Source organism: Lethenteron reissneri, chromosome 7, assembly GCF_015708825.2.
Source record: "Lethenteron reissneri isolate LAM-NWPU_2019-01 chromosome 7, ASM1570882v1, whole genome shotgun sequence".
Classification (NCBI taxonomy): domain Eukaryota; kingdom Metazoa; phylum Chordata; class Hyperoartia; order Petromyzontiformes; family Petromyzontidae; genus Lethenteron; species Lethenteron reissneri.
In genome coordinates this window covers 12,485,440-12,505,111 of record NC_083785.1, presented here as the reverse complement: position 1 = coordinate 12,505,111, position 19,672 = coordinate 12,485,440, and the positions used below count along the sequence as shown (strand labels likewise).

General features: G+C 45.3%; 1 protein-coding gene and 1 long non-coding RNA gene across 12 annotated transcripts in view; one reads left to right on the top strand and one right to left on the bottom strand.

Moving 5' to 3' along the window:
* Window positions 1–19,672, top strand: part of LOC133357994 (catenin delta-2-like) — a 291,019-nt gene that overhangs the window by 229,765 nt on the left and 41,582 nt on the right. For all 6 annotated transcript variants that reach the window (XM_061576251.1, XM_061576267.1, XM_061576260.1 and 3 more), the window contains 5 exons: window positions 413–620; window positions 3,482–3,677; window positions 4,286–4,403; window positions 7,305–7,547; window positions 10,057–10,230. In XM_061576251.1, coding sequence (XP_061432235.1) covers window positions 413–620; window positions 3,482–3,677; window positions 4,286–4,403; window positions 7,305–7,547; window positions 10,057–10,230 — 939 coding nt within the window. The remainder of the gene's footprint in view (window positions 1–412; window positions 621–3,481; window positions 3,678–4,285; window positions 4,404–7,304; window positions 7,548–10,056; window positions 10,231–19,672) is intronic.
* Window positions 3,664–18,647, bottom strand: LOC133358205 (uncharacterized). 6 transcript variants are annotated; one of them, XR_009757035.1, is made up of 4 exons: window positions 17,734–18,647; window positions 12,571–12,700; window positions 7,347–7,507; window positions 3,664–4,376 (listed from the first exon to the last, which is right to left on the bottom strand). It is a non-coding gene; the product is annotated as an uncharacterized LOC133358205 (long non-coding RNA). The 6 variants fall into 6 exon arrangements; XR_009757032.1 differs by lacking the exon at window positions 17,734–18,647 and adding an exon at window positions 17,268–17,689; XR_009757034.1 differs by lacking the exon at window positions 12,571–12,700 and having other exon boundaries at window positions 7,347–7,510.

The window sequence follows — 19,672 nt, the reverse complement described above, 5'->3', positions numbered from 1 at the left end:
TTTTTAACTCGCCTGGTATATAGGAGGTCGTGGGTTCAATCCCGACCCTGATGCCTGTATATTTGGAGTTTGCATGGTCTCCCCGTGATTGTGTGGTTTTTTTTCTCCGTGTCCTCCGATTTTCCCCTCCACATATGGAAACATGCATTTGCTAATATTTGGCTGCTATAAATTTCCACACGATAAGCCACTTCGTTGAGCTATCAATTGTGGCCAGGTTGCTTCTGAAAAAGAGCTACATAGCTCAGTGAGCCTTACCTGGTAATACAATTTTTATTTAAGCTTACTTTGTTTTTTGTATACAACATAGTGTGCAAATATTTCTAATAAATAGCAATTGTGCATGTGACCAGTTGCTCATCGGCTTGCTCACTCACTCTATCGTCCTCCCGCTCACTCGGTGTGCTGGCAGGTGCGAAGGCTCGGCGGCGTACCACTGCTGGTGGACCTGCTGGGACATCCCAAGGCCGACGTGCAGAAGAATGCGTGTGGGTCGCTCAAGAACCTGGTGTACGGTAACGACGACAACAAGAAGGCGCTGCGGCAGGCAGGGGGAGTGCCAGCCCTGGCAACGCTGTTGCGCAGAGCCGGCGACGCAGAACTGCAGGAGCTTGCCACCGGTGCGTATGCCTTTGTGCCTGTGTGTGTGTGTGGGGTGCGATAGCTGTAGCGGTTAGCGCGCTGCGCTTTGAACCTGGCCACCTGAGTTCGATTCCCGTTCACGGCCAACATCATTGATGATTATCTTAACCTGTCCTGGGCCTCCCCGAGGTTGACTCAGCCTCAAATGAGTACCTGGTGGGGAGTACAAACATCACCACCAGAGAGACAAAGGTGACCAAGCATGGTGCTTAGCCACCCACTCCTTTGTGTGCAGTGCCAGCACTTGCCCTAATAGTCTGTTAAGGCTATACAGAGATATTTTTCTTCGTGCAACAATAAAGGAAGGCACAGGAGTGATGCTAATCAACAACGAGCAGAGTGCCGGGCGGCTAAAACACAATTTGGCACATTGGGGAACATAGATGGTGCATCTTAACGGTCATCTCAGTCCGTCAACCCATGGCACCTGGGTCTGACTTGTGATCTCCTGCCAGAAAAATTTTGGAACTTTATTTCACCTCAAAGTATATTTGAACTGGCACAAGCACTGTGGTAATGTCACCATCATTTCTTGGCGATTTGGCAGTTGTTGTATAATAGAGAGTGGTGGCGTTACGGTTAGACCGCTGAGCTACAAAGCCGGTGGCCTGAATTTGATTCCAGGCCCTTGCTAACATCAGTGACGAAACTATATCAGAACCATTCTTGGGCCGCCTCCCCTAGATCAAATCCACTTTAAAATTAGTACCTGCTTCAGGAAATAAACAGCACTCAGGAGAGGAAGGTGACTAGGCATGGTTGCTGACTGCACCACCATTCTCAAGCACTTTGCTGGTATTAGAGAATATTTCCCCCCACAAATATTTGTTCTCCCAGAAATGAATGCACATTGTTGGAAATCTTAATGGCAGAACTGTTGAGACAAGGGCCGACAAGTGTGATGCTGATGACCACACCTCCGTCTTGTGTGGCCATGTTGGCCCTGATCACCATTAACAAATCAAATTTATGTTAATAGAGCGCATTCACTGAAGGCGCTTGGCATAGCTTGCACAATGGTAACAATATGATTAAGATGGCAGGGGCATAACAAGGATTGATAAATGAGTGACCCTGATCAAGGGCACTTGGGGATCACGAAAGGGTAGGGGTGGGACAGGAACGAGGGAGGGGCGAGGAGAGGTTAGGAGGAAGGAGAAGTGGTGAGCCACCAAGAGCCAATTCATCCTAAATAACGGGATATTTGGCTGCTAGTAATTTCCAAACTATAGGCCACTTAATTGGGCTATCATTGGTGGCCAGGTTGCTTCTGAAAAAGAGCTATATAGCTCGGTGAGCCTTACATGTGGGTCGCGCCAGCCACAGTGCTGGAGGAGCGCCGGGTGCCCCGATTGGACGAGCTAAGGGCACGTGACCGGAAGCGGGCCTCGATTGTAGAAGTCAAGGGCACGTGACCTGAAGCGGTGTCTCGAATGGAGGAGTTAAGGACACGTGGTCGGAAGCGGGGTGCCTCGATTGGACGAGCTAAGGGCACGTGACCGGAAGCGGTGTCCGATTGGACGAGCTAAGGGCACGTGACCTGAAGCGGTGTCTCGAATGGAGGAGTTAAGGACACGTGGCCGGAAGCGGGGGCGCCATTCTTGATACAGCAAGGGGATTCGGTGCTCGTTCATGGGGGATCAACTCAAGGGGTCGTCGGTCTTCGCTCCTCGTTCGCCGTAGAGTCTTAGCTGGGGATCGTGGGTCAGGAGGCGTTTGTGCTGGCTGGCCCGTTCGTTCAGCTAACTCACACATAGTGAACAGTCTAGGAACAGTATAGCCACACTTAACTGTAGAACTCGGTGATTGGTGAGGTTGTTTATTAAATGTGTTGCCTCAAACAATAGTGTTCTCTGTAATAACACTACATATGGTTTAAAATAAAAATTGTTAGTTTGGAAAGAAATCCATCACAGGCTGCTAATTTCACCGAAGATTAGACAATATGTGATGCTAATTTTGCTCTTGTACACACTTGTAGTTGCGTATCAACTTGATTTTGTTGCCCCCTTAATATTGAACCCTGAATTTAAGGAGTAATAAGCAGGAATAATATTATTTACTTGCAGCTCCAGAATAATTCATTGGAAATTCAGCAATTCCAATTTCCTTTTTAAAGGAGACCTTATGTTTGCACTTAGTAATGGCTTAAAACACATTAGTGTAATGGAATAGCTGAAGGTCGGCAACCGTATCGGCAACTGTAATACATTACAATGACCTAAGTTATGACGTTTAACCTGGTTTGAAGTTCTATTTATCGGTAATTTCCACTTTGTGATTGAACTTTTTTCCCATATTTACGTTTTTCGTTCAACAGTGTAGGTTATTTAAGAATTTGTTATACGTGGACATAATTCCATGTTAGAGTTTCACGCCAAATTATGTTTACATCTTTTTTTTTTATGTATATATATGGGGCAGCTGTGGTGCAGTGAGTTTAGCACTGCACATTGAAACCGGTGACCTGAGTTCAATTCCCAACCATAGTGGACATCAGTGGCGAATAATATCTGAAACAGTCCCAAACCTCACCATTGGAACCTCATTTGCCAGTAAAAAATATGATAATTGTTTTTTTACCCTTCTATCTGGCAACAAAACTGACACCTTTTTTTTCAGTCCCAAACCTCTTCCCTTTGTCAAGCCACAAATCGTGCGACAAAGAATCCCCTTGGATCTCTCAGGGCAGTGCAAGGCTTCGTGTTAGATAATCATAGAGCTACTTCTGAGGCCCCCTTGAAGTGGCTTCCGTGCAGTAGGAGGAGACACTTGACGCCTTCCTGTCTCACTGAACCACGTAGCCTCGTGCTCGTTGACCTTCCCTGTTTCAATCCAGGCCTGCTCTGGAACCTTTCGTCCTGCGAGGCCCTGAAAATGGCCATGGTGACGGATGCACTGAGTGCCCTCGTTGCCTCCGTGGTGGTGCCCTGCGCCGGTCTAGCGAGGGATGGCGAATCGGCGAGCGCTCCCCTCGCCTCCCCTGCGCAGGGCATTCAGTCCCAGGTGTTGCGAAATGCTACTGGGTGCCTGAGGTACGCACACGCGCACACACACGCGCACACACCCAGAGATAAAACAAAGATGAAACATCTTCTTGGTTCTTTCGGTAAAGTCACGTGACTTTACCGAAAGAACCAAGAAGTTGAATCCCTGTGCAGTCACGAAAGCTTAAAATCGAAAGATGAAACAATATATAGCAATAGGTTTGGTCCTCACATAGATTTGGTCCACTCACTGGATTGTATTGATTGGTCTGTGGTTTAAATCTGCCTGTCCAGAGTTTCGAGTCCTATCCTCTCGTATGCATGGATTTTATCCGAGTGTTTCTTGTTTCCTTCAACCACTTGAAACACGCAAAAGTGGATTTGACCAAATATTCCAATGCTGAATAAGGGTATTAAGACTTAGTGAGGCCTTCCAGGTAAATAATAGCATTTTCTTTGGCATGTCGTGCAAAAGTGACCTGTATTGTGATGCCAAAAGGCAGCTTGTTCTGTTCATGCGACAGAGCGAGCAGGTGTATAAGTGTAGCGTTTGGCCATAGCATCCCACAAGAACTGTGGAGGCAATGCACAGCTGTGGCGTCAGGCTGTCGTCGCGTGTAGTTGCAACACTTCGCTTGTGTGTCTCACGGCTGTAGGAATATGAGCTCGGCTGGCGAGGAGGCGAGGAGGCAGATGAGGGAGTGCGACGGACTTGTGGAGTCTCTACTGCACATAATAGAGACCTGCCTGGACACAGAAGATGTGGGAGGAAAGGTACGAGCAGTCACACAGACCTCCCCACAAAGACACAAGCAGTCTCTTGTTTAACCATCTAGACCGGGGGAGGGGGGTAACCTCCAGCCCACGTGCGGAATGTGACCCGAAATTTCATATCTTTCTGTCACCAGTCTCGTGGCCATTTTCTCATCGAGCGATGTGTTCTGCCCAAGTTCACATTTTCCCGCATGTGCTTTCAAACATTGCACAGGTTTTGTACAGAGACGGAGGGGATAAGGGGCAGAGCTGCTGTCTCCTGGGGATACATACGTGGGTTACTCGATTCGCAGAGGGTCAGCCCTGTCTTTCAAGTCGGGGTGGGTCACGTAGTAAATGGCAACGAGAATTGACATCCCATCGGGTGTCAATGATATCGGCATGTCAATTGTGATATCAATAATTGAATTATTAATGATGGCGCAGATTCAATTGTTTGTGGGCAAGAGGTAATTGCCTCTTGTAATTGGTTTTATTGCAACGCTGGTTTTTGTGGCCCGTACTTATAGATGCAGCACCAGGTCAATAAGGATCATGTTTGGAATGCGCCAAAGGGTTTAAAACAAGCTGCACCAGCCAGGTCAATGTGTCAGCCCACTCTTAAGTTTGTATATACATTTAGAATGGCTCTTCCTTATCCCATTAACCCCATAGCTTTTTCATTGAAGAATACCCAGGATTTGTGCTGAAGCAGCAACTACGCTTATTATGTGTCAAGTCCACTTCCATTAGGCGAAACCCTGGAATACATTCGCAGTTAGAATGCAGGTGCACAGTTTGTTGCTTATTTACAAATAAATGCAAAATAACCAATTAAAAAACTATTGTTATACAGAAATCAAACTTTTAAAAATGTAAACGTTATCTGCTTACGTGCATAGTCTCAGCATAGTCTCAACACTCATAGTCTCAACACTCTAGTCTTGCTGCGTGTTTTGCAAGCATAAACGTCGTCCTTATTGGAAGATGTAGTGCCACACTTGTAATAGAGCAATATAAGGTGGGCAGAGTTGGAGGAGAAGGTTGGGGGTAAAGGGTGGGGGTCGGTGTTGGTTGGGCAGGGGGTGGAGAGGGCCTCGAAGGGGGTCTCATCCCACATTTTGCCTCAGGCCTCCAAAAACCTTTTCATCGATCCTGAAAGTGGGCCACCCAAATGGGGTTACCCACATTCAAGGCAGCAAGAAAAAAATCAAACTAATTTCTAGGTGGATGGTGCGGCTCAGGGGTCAGAGCCAACGAGTCGGCACTTGAGTTTCTGCGTTTGATTCTGGGCAGCCGCCCGTGATGAAAACCCGGGGTTCTCAAGTATGTAGTGTTCTTCATCAATGCACAAAAAGCCATTCACGTTATATTTGGCTGGAAAGTTAACTTGGCTAAATGCATTCGTGAGAAACAAAAATAGTAATTTACTGATATGCACAAACATTTAACTCGTAGCAGGGTGTGGAGAAAGGTGTGTTGCCTACTGTGTGTGGATAAAAGGTCCCTGTGAACATCGGTTCCTGTTTACCATTCTCTAGCACACTCGGTCAAACCTCTCTGCAAAGATGGTCACTGCATTGCGCACTTTCAGATACGCTTCTGCGGTCTTCTGGAACCCTCTGCCTTTCGATATTAATAAGCCACTGAAGCTATGCACTAAGATCTAGATTGAAAACAAATTTCTTTGCAACTGATTTTTATGTTTAGTTGTTGTCTTCCCCCACACCTCTGATTTGCACGGGTGGCTACGTACTGTGCCAAATATGTTAAGCATACATACATACGAATGGATTTGTTATCTCAATAGATGCTCATAACACAATTTTCATTATATTTTGAAAAAGAATAATATCTAAAATGGCCAGTTATTTTTACATGTCAGTACATTTTTTGACTTTAGAGCTTTATCTCCTCATCACATTTATTTATCCAGAAACTATGGTTTTCTTTTCATCAAATCAAAGACCCGAAGTTTTCAGTGTGTGCTCACAATACTGTGCAGTTGCATTTCAGTTCACGTTCATCCATTTCCATTCCGCTAATGAGATCTTCAGTATTTTGCATTGAGCTTCATTTGACTTGAAGATCACAAGAATAAATAATACATTTGGAAATCGTTCTTTTTCACAATGATTCTGCGAGTTTACGGTCATAACATTGAATCTCTTTTGTGTTAAAAAAAAAAAAAGAACACGTGCCTTCCCTGTAAGGTTATCGTGGAAAATTGGATTTGTTGCTTGGTAATAATGAATGTGATTGCTTTTGAACTGTGCCCTTTCCCGTGACTGAAAAGTATCTTACTGAAAATTAAGTTCTATAATTTATACTTAACTGACCAGCTTGGTAAAGTATGGTCAAATAACCCCCATGATCCGCACGACATGAGGAAGGTCATCATCCAGCAGTGGATTGGAATATAGGCCACATTAAGAATGCATTACCATACGTGAAAAGGTCATGTTTGGGAATTCTACATAGAAAATGACAGTTACACCACGTGCAAATGCCTCCCCCGGCTATTGATGGATAATTGGTCAGGGCAGATGTGTGACTGGTCAGATGTGAGACGTCGCACCGTGCACGCGTGTGAGCCTGAGTGCTTTGTGTGCCGTAGTGTAGCGGTTAGCACACTGTGCTATGAACCCAGCGACACGGATTCGATTCCCGCTCATGGCCAACACCAGTGACGATTATCTGGACCGGTCCCGGGCCTCCCCTAGGTCGACTCAACCTCAAATGAGTACCTGGTGCGGTGTGTAAACATTGCCACTAGGGAGACAAAGGCGGTCGGGCGTGGTGCTGGCCACCCACCCCCTCGTGTGCTGTTCCGGCCTTCATAGGTGCTCTCTAACAGCACTTGCCCCTACAGTCTGTTAAGGCTATACGGGGGATCTTTGTCTTTTTGTTGTGTGCCGCAAGGTGGTGGAGAACTGCGTGTGCGTGCTACGCAACCTGTCCTACCGCCTGGCCGCCGAGACACTGCGGGGTCACGACTGGGGCTCGGGCAGTGGAAGCGGCGGTGGGACGAGCGCCCAGGATGGAGGCGCGGCAGGACCTGGCGGAGGCGGCGGTGCCGGCGGCGGCGGTCGGACGGGCCGGGCTCGGCAGAAGGAGAAGCCGAGCTGCTGGGGAAAGAAGCGCAAGAAGAAGCCGCTGGATGAGGCAAGCGTGCAGTTTTTCCCTCCACATTTCCCTCCACAAATTTAGAATCAAATTTCATGCCTTTAGAGTATTTGGCTGCTATCAATTTCCACATGATAGCCACTTCGTTGAACTATCATTTGTGGCCAGGTCGCTTATGAAAAAGAGCTATATAGCTCAGTGGGCGTTACCTGGTAAAAAAAAAAAATGTTTTGCCATTTTATTGCTCGAGGATGCGGCGGCACGGTGGTTAGCACACTCCACCATGAAGCCAGAGTCATGGGGAGGTGAGGCACATACATGGCATGTGATGTCATCTCCTTGGCTGATATCCATTCAGTGATGGCTTTTAATTTCCAATTTTTGGGAAACTCTTTAAGCAATCTACACTCAAACGTAATTTATATTGCTTTAACTTTGCGGTAATTATCGTGGTCCCATGTTACAGAGACAGACAGATGTAATATTAACCTTCTTTGAAAAGTATAAATAATACAGCCCGTGTCGTCTCCACGTCTAATGTGTCTGCACCCTGCTTAATGCGCCTGCATTGCTTTTGTAATTCCTTTGGTGTGGAATTGCCCGTAAACTGTAGCTATATCATGATTGTATGTATGATATGGGGAGGTAGACCTGCCAACAATCGCCTTGGTCATATTGAAGCAGGGAAAGTGAAGTGAAACTGATTTTTCCAGAATTGTCATATTGTACTATGGGTATTGAACGGCTGAATCGGTTGGTCGGTTTATTTCGGGGAAATGCTCCATTGAGCAAAGGAGGTCTCTTTCAATAGCGACTGGAGAATGGTCCACACATTACTCGTTTGTGATGATGAAAAACGGACCTTGACGGTTTTTGAGGAAATTCTATTGGCTGGTGTCTTGGGGGAAACTTCACAAGTATCTGGAATAATTAAAATGCCCTTCATGGTTTGTATAGACGCTTCTGTACTGAACTCAGAGGGTACTGTCTTTCAGGGCGGGAAATATATATATATCTCCACAAAGCAATATTGTACTTGATATATAAATAATGGTAAATATGATTATGATATGAATGTTATTTAACTCCGAAAGTAAATTACGTTAATCTGTGTCAGCAGCTTTGTGTAGATGAATTAATAGATTTCAATTTAACTTGATAATAAGCTATACAGGCATTGTCGAGATTTTTTCTCTGGCTGCGGTAACTTTCATTAAATATCGGCAGTCCTATCTAATGCATTTGTGTATCTTTTACATTCGGTGGGAATTTATTTTCAGCTTTTTTTTTTCTTAAATTCTTTATTCGTGGTGCATAAACCTATTCATGCATAATTCAGTCACTTGCAGTGATGCATGCTGCTTCATCCGGGCGCTGACATGCATCTGCTCGCATTATGTTGAGATTAAAATTTTATAAATCTGGGACCATGGGTCATCCCGCTAACATACCGAGCCTCCAGGAGAGTGATCCCTGCATTGCCAAGACACATGCACCCGATATGCATGCTCATGCGCATAATGTGCATGCGCTCTAAGCTCGCGCTTGAGCCTTTATGTGCACGTACATATGACACTCGTACTATTGCTCACGTATTTACGTGTACGAGCGAGTTTGCGGGAGATAGCACGGTTATATTTATAGCCACAGCCCTCTTTAAATCCACTGCTGGGTGAAAACCTCCCCAAAGTATTTTGGCCGTGATGCTTTTTTTTTTACCATGCTTCACCCCGCTGGTCAGTGTGGGTTGGTGGAAAGGAGGAGGGGGGTGCATGCTAAAGATCAGTTCAAATATCACTCATCACTGGTGTTAGCCATTGCTGGGAATCAAAGTCAGGTCACCAAGATAATGGAAAAATTTGCTAACGACTGTGCTACCACTTAAGCCCCACAACAATCTGTAATGAATACACGAAGACCAGATAAATTCGTTTCAAATATACAATGAAAAGAGGGAAGGTCTGTTTCTCCACATAAAATAACACGTGTTATCTGTCCATTGGACTGAGTCTTCTCGACCAGTGTTTTCCAGCAGCATTCATTAAAACAGAAAACTCTGAGCCAGTGTTGATCATCAATATACCATCAGCAGAGTCCGATCTGTACAATGGCCACTTCACTGGGTTTCCAGATGTTTTTAGCAAAGAGCCCTCCACAAAAACTAATGAGAGCCATTCTGCACGAAAAAAACTGCTCCAGTAAGGTGGTTAAGTGTGTATACGTGCGTGTTTGTAAGTTAATTAATACCTGCACGTGTGTGTGTGTTTATAGAGAATGGTAGTGTCACGGTTAGCACGCTGCACTACGAACCCAGCAATCCAAGTTCGATTCCTGCTCACAGCCACCATCGGTGACGATTATCTGAACCGGTCCTGGGCCTCAAATGAGTACCTGGTGCGGTGTGTAAACATCGCCACAAGGGAGACCAAGGTGGCCGGGCGTGGTGCTGGCCACTCAACCCCTCGTGTGCCTTTGCCATTCTTCATAGGTGCTCGCTAACAGCCCTGAGTCTGTTAAGGCTATACTGTGGAATCTTTGTCTTTGTCAGTGGGATGGCGTGGGACCTATACCAGAGTGTCCTGATCCTCCCCGGGGCCCCGAGCGGCTGTTCCACCCGAGCGTGGTCAACCCGTACCTGGGCCTGCTCAAGAAGTGCGCCAACCCGGCCACGCTGGAGGGCGCCGCAGGTGCACTGCAGAACCTCGCCGCGGGGGGCTGGAAGGTCAGTGTCCCCCCCCCCCCCCCCCCCCCCCCCCATTCCGAGAGAGTCGCTCCTCCCTAAGTTGTTCATTTTTTCTTCTTGGTTCTTTCGGTAAAGTCACGTAGAATGGAAATAATAAAATAATAAAAATAAAACATTAAGTAATTCTCACGACGTTTCGGCCACAACGCAAGCAGCCGTCCTCAGGTGAAGACCAGGTCTGTCTCCCCGACACGTCGTGAGAATTATTTTATAATGTTTTATTTTTATTATTTTATTATTTCCATTCTACGTGACTTTACTGAAAGAACCAAGAAGATGAATCCCTGCAGTCACGAAAGCTTTAAATCGAAATTGTTCATTTTGTTAACGTATTCAGTGACAGAAACAATCTATCTCGGTTAACGGTAACCAATGAAGTGGACGAGAAAACCATCGAGCGCGACGTTGACTACCCACTACCCATAAAACCTAAAGCGCGACTGACTATGACGAGACAAAATTCATGAATCTGGATGAAGATGAAGACTTAAGATACAATTATCAGAGGTGGCAAGGCCAAAAAATTTAATTGGCTACATATATAACAAGGTTTACTGAGACCAAGGTTCTCTGCAAACCTCCTGGCTACCATCAAAGGTTTGTACACGAAGCCATACAAATATACAAACACAGACATAATTTCAACCGTGATGACGGTTACAAACTGAGTAATCATTGGAAAGATGTGATTAACCATGCAAAAAGATTTAACTACACTTATTTGCCAATCTTATTTGACAGACAACCATCACAGTTTTACCATGTTTAGTGGTGGTCTCCCTGTCACAGGTTGAGTCACAAACCGCACCTCTCCATAACAAAGGCTCAGCCTTTGTTATGCAGTCTATTCTTAGTCTTAAGCCTCACCTTACCATATTAATAAAAGTATGCGGCCCTTGCCCCCCCCCTCTCCAACCATTATATAAACGGAGTGGTAGCCCCTGCAATCTCTCATTTACTTGATACAGCTGTCGTGGCTGTGACGGTACCACCTGAAGACGGAAGCTTGTGTTGCCTCCGAAACGTCGTGATTTTTATTTTATTTTACTTTTTAATTTTTTTTACCTACGTGACTTTACCGAAAAAACCTAAGAATATGAATCATTGCAGTCACGAAAGCTTCAAATCTAGAATTAAGGTTTACTGAGTTCATTGGTTGGCTGACATGATTATATTGAGGTGGGGGAGATGGATTGCACGCCCCTCAGACGCCAACACTTAACTTAGATTGGAGTAAACATTTGACTCCTTTTAGTCTAGTTGACCGAGAGAACGACTAAAATAAATCCATAGGTTGCAGTCGACTCCATTCACACTATGACTAAACTAAAAACATGCTCACCAAATACAACCCTGATGCACTCCTGCATCCTACCTTGGACTTAATGTATCAATAGTAAGCCACAGCCATCGCAAGAGTTATACTGGATGCCGTGTTGTCAAGTGCAGTCACATGGTGTGGGTGGCTGACCCAGACAGACCTGACTGCTGTCCTGCTCCTTATGCATTCGCCGGTTTTTCTTAGGTCTCAATAACAACTTATGTCACCTGATAATCCTCATCGCACAGTTGCATTCGTTCACATCAGAGAGTATACTTAGAGTCCTGGGAAAGTGCCCCTCTATAATATTTACGGGGGCACTTTTGGCATCGAATTTAGTGTCCCTCCCCCCACCACCCACATTGTGAATGACAAACCAGCAAAGATATGTTGCTATAAGTGCGATGCTAACACGTAGACTACAGGCACACGTGGTCGAGAGCACAATATTGGAGCAGACTTCAAGGTTGTGCATTGCGCAGTACAACGTTGACCCCTTTCACATCCCAGCTGCCCACTCTGTAACAAATCTATCCATTGCCTAAGGCTGCTCTTTATAAGTTTCTTGACACTGTAATAAGAGGCTGACTAGTGGGACTGGCTTCCTTGGATTCATTTGGCAGCAGTGAGGTGATGTTTATCATTTAATTTGCAAAAGTACAAGGTGGCTCAGCTATTCCATTGGTGTGCCAATGTATTTTGTAATAAAGAGGGAATTGAGCTACCTTGTATTTTAATAAAGCGAGGCAGGACTAATTTATTTGACTGGCTCCCAGTGGTTTTGCGCGAAGTCGTGAGAGTGAAGTGCCCTTACTTCAGTTATTTTACCGTGTAAGTGAGTGTGCGTGGTTCGCTGGGGGAAGAGCACCAGCCCCACATTAAAATAAATTCTCGTTTGTCGGCGGCAGTGCCGGTGGCGACACAGAGGATACCTGGGGGTGGGGTGGGGGGAGTGTGGGGGCTGGTGGGCGTATTTCTCCGGCAAGATGTGGTAGCACCTGATTGCACTGTGAGCAGCGTGAGTAACGCGCCGGCAGATGGATAGGGCTTCCCAGGAACGATCGCGCACACTCCCAAGGCGACCGGATTTATCGCTGACGAGTTTTCGGCGCACGGAGGCAAAAGCAGCTTAAAACAAAAGGAATACATCACGAGATGGCGTGACAGGGCGAGGTTAAGGTTAGCATCACTTAGAGTGAGAGAGTGAGATAGAGAGAGGGTTGAAGAGACAGACAGAGACATGTGCTTGATGTGTGCACGTGGTGCATAGGAATCATGCTGTGAGCCATTGATTCGTGGATTAAAATACTTTCATGGACTGATGCGTCTGAGAATGTATTATTTATTGTTAATTGTACGCACATTGTATCCAAATGTTTATTTCTGGCTCATGATACGTACAAGACGAAACACATTTTGTATCGAATTGTGATCCCCACATCATGAAAATGCATCAACTCACATGGGAAATTAATATTTTTACCCCTAACAGATAATGCAGAATCTGAAACAAATCATGAATAATTTGTGATCTTGTTTATGTACATATTTGCGTATATGATTGTTTATTTACAATTGCTCCTGAATATCTGGAACAAATGTGTGTATTACGTGTGAACACCTGTACGAATGCTACGTGGATGTTGATATGCTCATGTTATTCATGTGTCTATGTATGATTTATGTACGTATTACCAATACGGTCCACAACACAATTTGGTTATATATAGCTTCAAAATGACACTTGGATATCTCTACATTCATCGGCAGTGATTCACAGGCACTGCGCTATGAACCCGGCGACCTGAGTCCGATCCCTGGCCTTGACCAACATTAGTGAAGAGTGATTGCCTGGATTGGCGCTGGTCACTCCCTTCGCCAACCAGTCACTGGTCAGTCTGGTCAAGTGTAGTCAACAAAAATAGCTCCGACGGATGTGCCGCTGACAACCGTGGTAGTGGATTGACAAAGGGTTGTAAATTTATTATCCTTGTTGTTGCTGTACGATCTGTATTTTACTGAAAGGAACAAGACACATCTCATATGTTTGGAGATGTGTGTCTCATATTGTGACCCTGAATTGTAACAAGCCATTGATTTGCAGGGAATTAATATTTCTATTCCTCTATATAATTACACACACGGTCCCAATCTAAAAAAAAATGTGCGTTTGTATCATTGTTTAGTCTTGTATAGCTATGGTATTCAGTATCATTATGCTCATACGTCTGAATGTCTGTACAGATTCTGGATGTGGTTGTGTTCGTGCGCATGTTATTATTCATAGATGTGTTTATGTATTATTTATATACAGTACATATCACTATGGTCTGCAACACAATTTGGTTTTATATATAGCATTAAGTGACGAGGCTGATTTAATCAGAATGTAGATGTATTGAGGTATGATTTATAGAATACTAGCGGAAGTACCCGGCTTTGCCCGGGTGAAAAATATATTTCTTAAAAACCTTACATATATATACACAGATACTAAGGTATTGTCAAAGCCCGGTGGGCTGTTTGTACATTTCTCCACCAACAAATATATAAGAGGCTTTCACAAGTCCAAAAAGTTGTAGAAAGTGTGGGGTAAATAGTTGATGTCAAAATGTTTCCGAAAATTGCGGTCTCCCCCCCCCCCCCTCTCAAAAAATATCTTTACCCCTCGTAGGTATATATACTAACAACACCTTACATACAACAGAGGAAGTGGTATCTATTGACTCTGTAGTAGTATCTACTGACTGTACCGTAGTATCTACTGAGCCATGTGTAGCTACTGACTGTGTAGTAGTATTTAGTGACTGTAATAACTACTGACCATAGTAGTATTTACTGGGCCTACAGTAGTATCTACCGACTATATACTCGTAACGACTAACTGTATAGTATCTGCTGACTCTATAGTGTATCCACTGAATATAGTAGTAGCTACAAAATCTATAGCAGTATCTACTCACTCTATAATAGTATCTACTGACTCTAGTAGCTACTCACCGTAGCAGTATGTACTGACTGTATAGTAGTATATACTGACTGTAGCAGTATTGACTGACTGTAGTGGTATATACTGACTGTTTTAGTATTTACTATAGCGGTATCTACCAACTCGATAGCAGTATCTACTATCACTACAGCAGTGTATACCGACTGAGGTCGTACCTGCTATCACTACAGCAGTGCATACTGCTGTGTTGGTACCTGCTATGATTACAGCAGTGCATACTGCTGTGTTGGTACCTGCTATGATTACAGCAGTGCATACTGCTGTGGTGGTATCTGCTATGATGAGAGGAGTACATATTGTGGTGGTGGTACCTGGTATGATAACAGCAGTGCATATTGACTGTACTCATCATTCACCCTCACCATTCACCACTCACAACTCACCCTTACCACTCATCCTCACCACTCACCACTCCCACTCACTATTCACCATTCACCCTCACAACTCACCACTCACCAACCTCCCTCACCAATCTCCATCACCACCCTCCCTCACCACTCTCCCTCACCACTCTCCCTCACCACTCACCACTCACTCTCACCATTCACCCTCACCATTCAGCCTCACCACTCACCCTCACCACTCACCGTCACAACCACCACTCACCCTCACCACACAACCTCACCCTCACTACTCACCATTCATCCTCACCAATCACCACTGACCAATCACCACTCACCACTCTCCACTAACCCTCACCACTCAACCTCACCACTCACCCTCAAAACTAACCACTCTCTCACCACTCACCCTCACCACTCAGCACTCACCCTCACCACTCACGCTCACCACTCACCCCTCACCACTCACCCATCACCACTCACAACCGCCACTCACCCTCACCATTCACCCTCACCACTCACCCTCACAACAACCACTCACCCTCACCGCTCACCACTCACCCTGACCACTCACCACTCATCCTCACCAATCACACCCTCACCAATCACCACTCACCCGCACTGCTCACCCTCACCACTCACCACTCACGCTCACCCTCACCACTCACCCCTCACTAATCACCACTCATAACCGCCACTCACCCTCACCACTCAACACTCACCCTCACCACTCACCCTCACTACTCACCACTCATCCTCACTACTCACCCTCACCACTCATCCTCACCACTCACCCTCACCACTCACCCTCACTACTCACCACTCATCCTCACCACTCACCCTCAACAATCACCACTCACCCTCACCACTCACGCTCACCACTCACCCTCACCACTCACTCTCACCACTCACCCTCACAACAACCACTCACCCTCACCACTCACCCTCACTACTCACCTCACCACTCACCGCTCATCCTCACCAATCACACCCTCACCAATCACCACTCACCCTCACCACTTGCCACTCACCCTCACCACTCACCCTCACCATTCACCCTCACCACTCTCCCTCACCACTCACCAGTCATGCTCACCACTCACCATCACTACTCACCACTCACCCTCAACACTCACCCTCACCGCTTACCACTCACCCTCACTACTCACCCTCACCACTCATCCTCACCAATCACACCCTCACCAATTACCACTCACCCTCACTGCTCACCCTCACCGCTCACCACTCACCCTCACCACTCAACCTCCCCTCACCACTCAACCTCATCCTCACCCCTCACTAATCACCACTCACAACCGCCACTCACCCTCCCCACTCACCCTCACTACTCACCACTCATCCTCACCAATCACACCCTCAACAATCACCACTCACCCTCACTGCTCACCACTCACCCTCACTACTCACCCTCACCACTCATCCTCACCAATCACATCCTCACCAATCACCACTCACTCTCACCACTTGCCACTCATCCTCACCACTCACCACTCACCCTCACCATTCACCCTCACCACTCTCCCTCACCACTCACCAGTCATGCTCACCACTCACCATCACTACTCACCACTCACCCTCAACACTCACCCTCACCGCTCACCACTCACCCTCACCACTCACCCTGACCACTCACCACTCATCCTCACCAATCACACCCTCACCAATCACCACTCACCCTCACTGCTAACCCTCACTGCTCACCCTCACCACTCACCCTCACAACAACCACTCACCCTCACTACCAAAAACTACACATGTGTTAGTACCTGGGTAGTAAGTGTTATTTTCTATACGCTGACATCTCAAAAGTTACAAATGGGAGAAAATTACCCTCAAACTTAGTTTTTGAGACACAGACAGTGAACAAAATTTTAATCGTAAAAATATATTTTTTTACCAAAAACTACACATGTGTTAGTCTCTGGGTAGTAAGTGTTATTTTCTATACGCTGACATCTCAAAAGTTACAAATGGGAGAAAATTCCCCTCAAACTTAATTTGTTTTGACACGGACAGTGATATTTACAAATGGAGCTATTTTGCTAGGAAAAACCTGTGCATTTGTGTAATTCTTTCCTTTATATAAAGTTCTGGTCACAAAAGCAACATGTACGGGGAATAATAGCCATCTTATATACTTAGGAGGCTTAAGCAATATAAAAATAACACTTTTTACCCAGGGAAAAATCGTGGTGCATAGTGTATATTTACTATCATCAAACATAACTTAATCCCTAACATCTTTTAATATATAAGAGTGATACAAAATAGTAAACATAAATATTTAAATGTTTTAACTGAGCTGTGAAGTTGCGTGACTAACCTCGTAGCTTTTCGACGGGAATAAGAATCTCCGCGATTGTTTGAAGATATCGGGGAGGGTGGGGGGAAGGTAAACACGCCCACTCGTGACATCGCCCCCCCCACCGAACACGGAGCAACGCCGCGAGTGTGTGCGAGTCTGAAAGTGTGAGAGCGAGTGTATGTGTGAGTCTGAGTGTTAGAGTGAGTCTGTGTGTGTGAGTCTGAGTGTTAGAGTGAGTCTGTGTGTGTGAGTCTGAGTGTTAGAGTGAGTCTGTGTGTGTGAGTCTGAGTGTGAGAGTGAGTTTGTGTGTGAGTGTGAGTGTATTTGTGTGTGTGAGAGTGAGTGTATGTGTGTGAGAGTGGAGTGTATGTACAATAATACTGTCTAATCGCTATAATTTTATTATCTACCGACCCTATAATAGTAATTGCACACATTGGGTTGGAAGGGGAGTGAAGAGGACGTGAAACTTTGATGAATTTACCTCAGAATCGCGTGTTAATGCGTGCGCATATTTGTAACGGGAATTCAAAATGGCGTCCACCCCGCAGCGAAGTTGTTGCTACCCGTTGCCAGGGGCAACCGCCGTGGTCTGCGCCGGCCGGCAATATTAAATAAATAAATAATTATATAACTAAATAAAGAGCAATCGCACTAAATCGATAATCGGTCCGATTTAAAGTTTAGAGACGAAAAATCGGAAATGCCTAAGTTTACCACGGGCCGGGGGCGTGCCCACCTGCAAAATTTAATCTCGGCGAACCCCACGGTCCGAGAGCTAAATCCCCCGGAAGAGAGCGTACGCAGACGGACAAACAGACAGACAGACAGACAAAAAATGAATTATATAGGTTAGATATGTATACGTGTAATATATATGTACATATCTGTATTCTTTATATAACTGCAGTATGTATTGGGGATGAGTCGAATGCTTTTGGTAACTAAATGGTTTTAATGTATTTAAACAATTCTGACTAGTATTACATGCTTTTTTAATTGCCAAAAAAATGATAGTTATATACAAGTTGAACAAAATAGTGACATACTTGATGGGATTTTGTGTATACATTCTTAAATATATTGACATAGCTAAATCAATATGAATTGTGTACAGGTAGTCCCCGACTTACGATGGTCCGACTTACGATATTTCGATCTTACGATGGCGATAGCGATATGACAAAATTGTTAAATATTTTACATTTCGCGCGGCAGGCAAACGCAGCAGCGTACGAGGTACGATACTGTACGTTGGGACGCTGCCGGGATGTACTGTACGCATATAGTTTATACAGTACGGTACTGTAAATTGCTCTGTTTTGCTAAATTATCACCATTCTTTAAGACTCCTGGGTAGGCTTGGCCATTTTTGACTTACGATGGGGTCGTCGTAACGCATCTCCATCGTTAGTCAGGCACTACCTGTATTTAAAGCTGCCAGTGAAAGGGATATCAGCAAATATGTAGCACAGTTGGCTATGTATTGTGCGAAAGAAGTTCAACATACATACAAGACCTAGATTGCGTCCTGAGTTGGCTGTGATTAATGAGATAAAAATGACTTTAACATAAAAATCAGGCACCGTCATAGCTCTGTGGTGATATTTGGATTAAGACATTGGTAAGACAGTGGATGCCAAGAGGGTGCTGCATTTGATGAAAGTATGATTGTATTTTTAAGTGTATTTTTTCCGAGTCATGTTGAACAGCATGGGACACACAGCATGGAAGTATGCATCTTCAGTGATAGGCAGGTGATGTAACTTTAATCTTGCTTTGAAGCTTTCGTGACTACAGGAATCCATACTCTTTGGTTCTTTCGGTAAATTCACGTAGGTATAAGATAAAATAAATCACCACGTTTCGGGCGCAACACAAGCGTCCATCATCAGGTGGGAAAGCGCCCGAAACGTCGTGATTTATTTTATTTTATACCTACGTGACTTTACCGAAAGAACCAAAGAGTAAGGTTGTAACTTTACTTTCAACTAGACAAAAGCCAATTGGGACCAAAAATCCAGTTTTTATTTGGAGACCTGAAAAATCTGAACTCGCGTGCATGTGCACCACTAGGCGCTCATGCAAGGCATGAAATGGGGCCCCCTTGTCAATGGCCTTTGGATGGGGGCCTCCTGTTCAATTCCTCCACGCAGCCCGACACCTGCACCACTCATACACCCGTATGTATGCCCTGGTGGAGTTGCACGTCTCGCCTGCTGTGCGCCTATGTTTTGTTCGTGTATGCCCATGCGGCGTGTCAGCGCTCTGCCTGTATGTGTTTGTGTGATGATTATCTGAACCGGTCCTGGGCCTCCCCTAGGTCGATTCAGCTTTAAATGAGGACCTGTTACGGTGTGTAAACATCGTCACTGGGGTGACAAAGGCTGGCCACCCACTCCTTCGTGTGCTGTGCGGGCTAC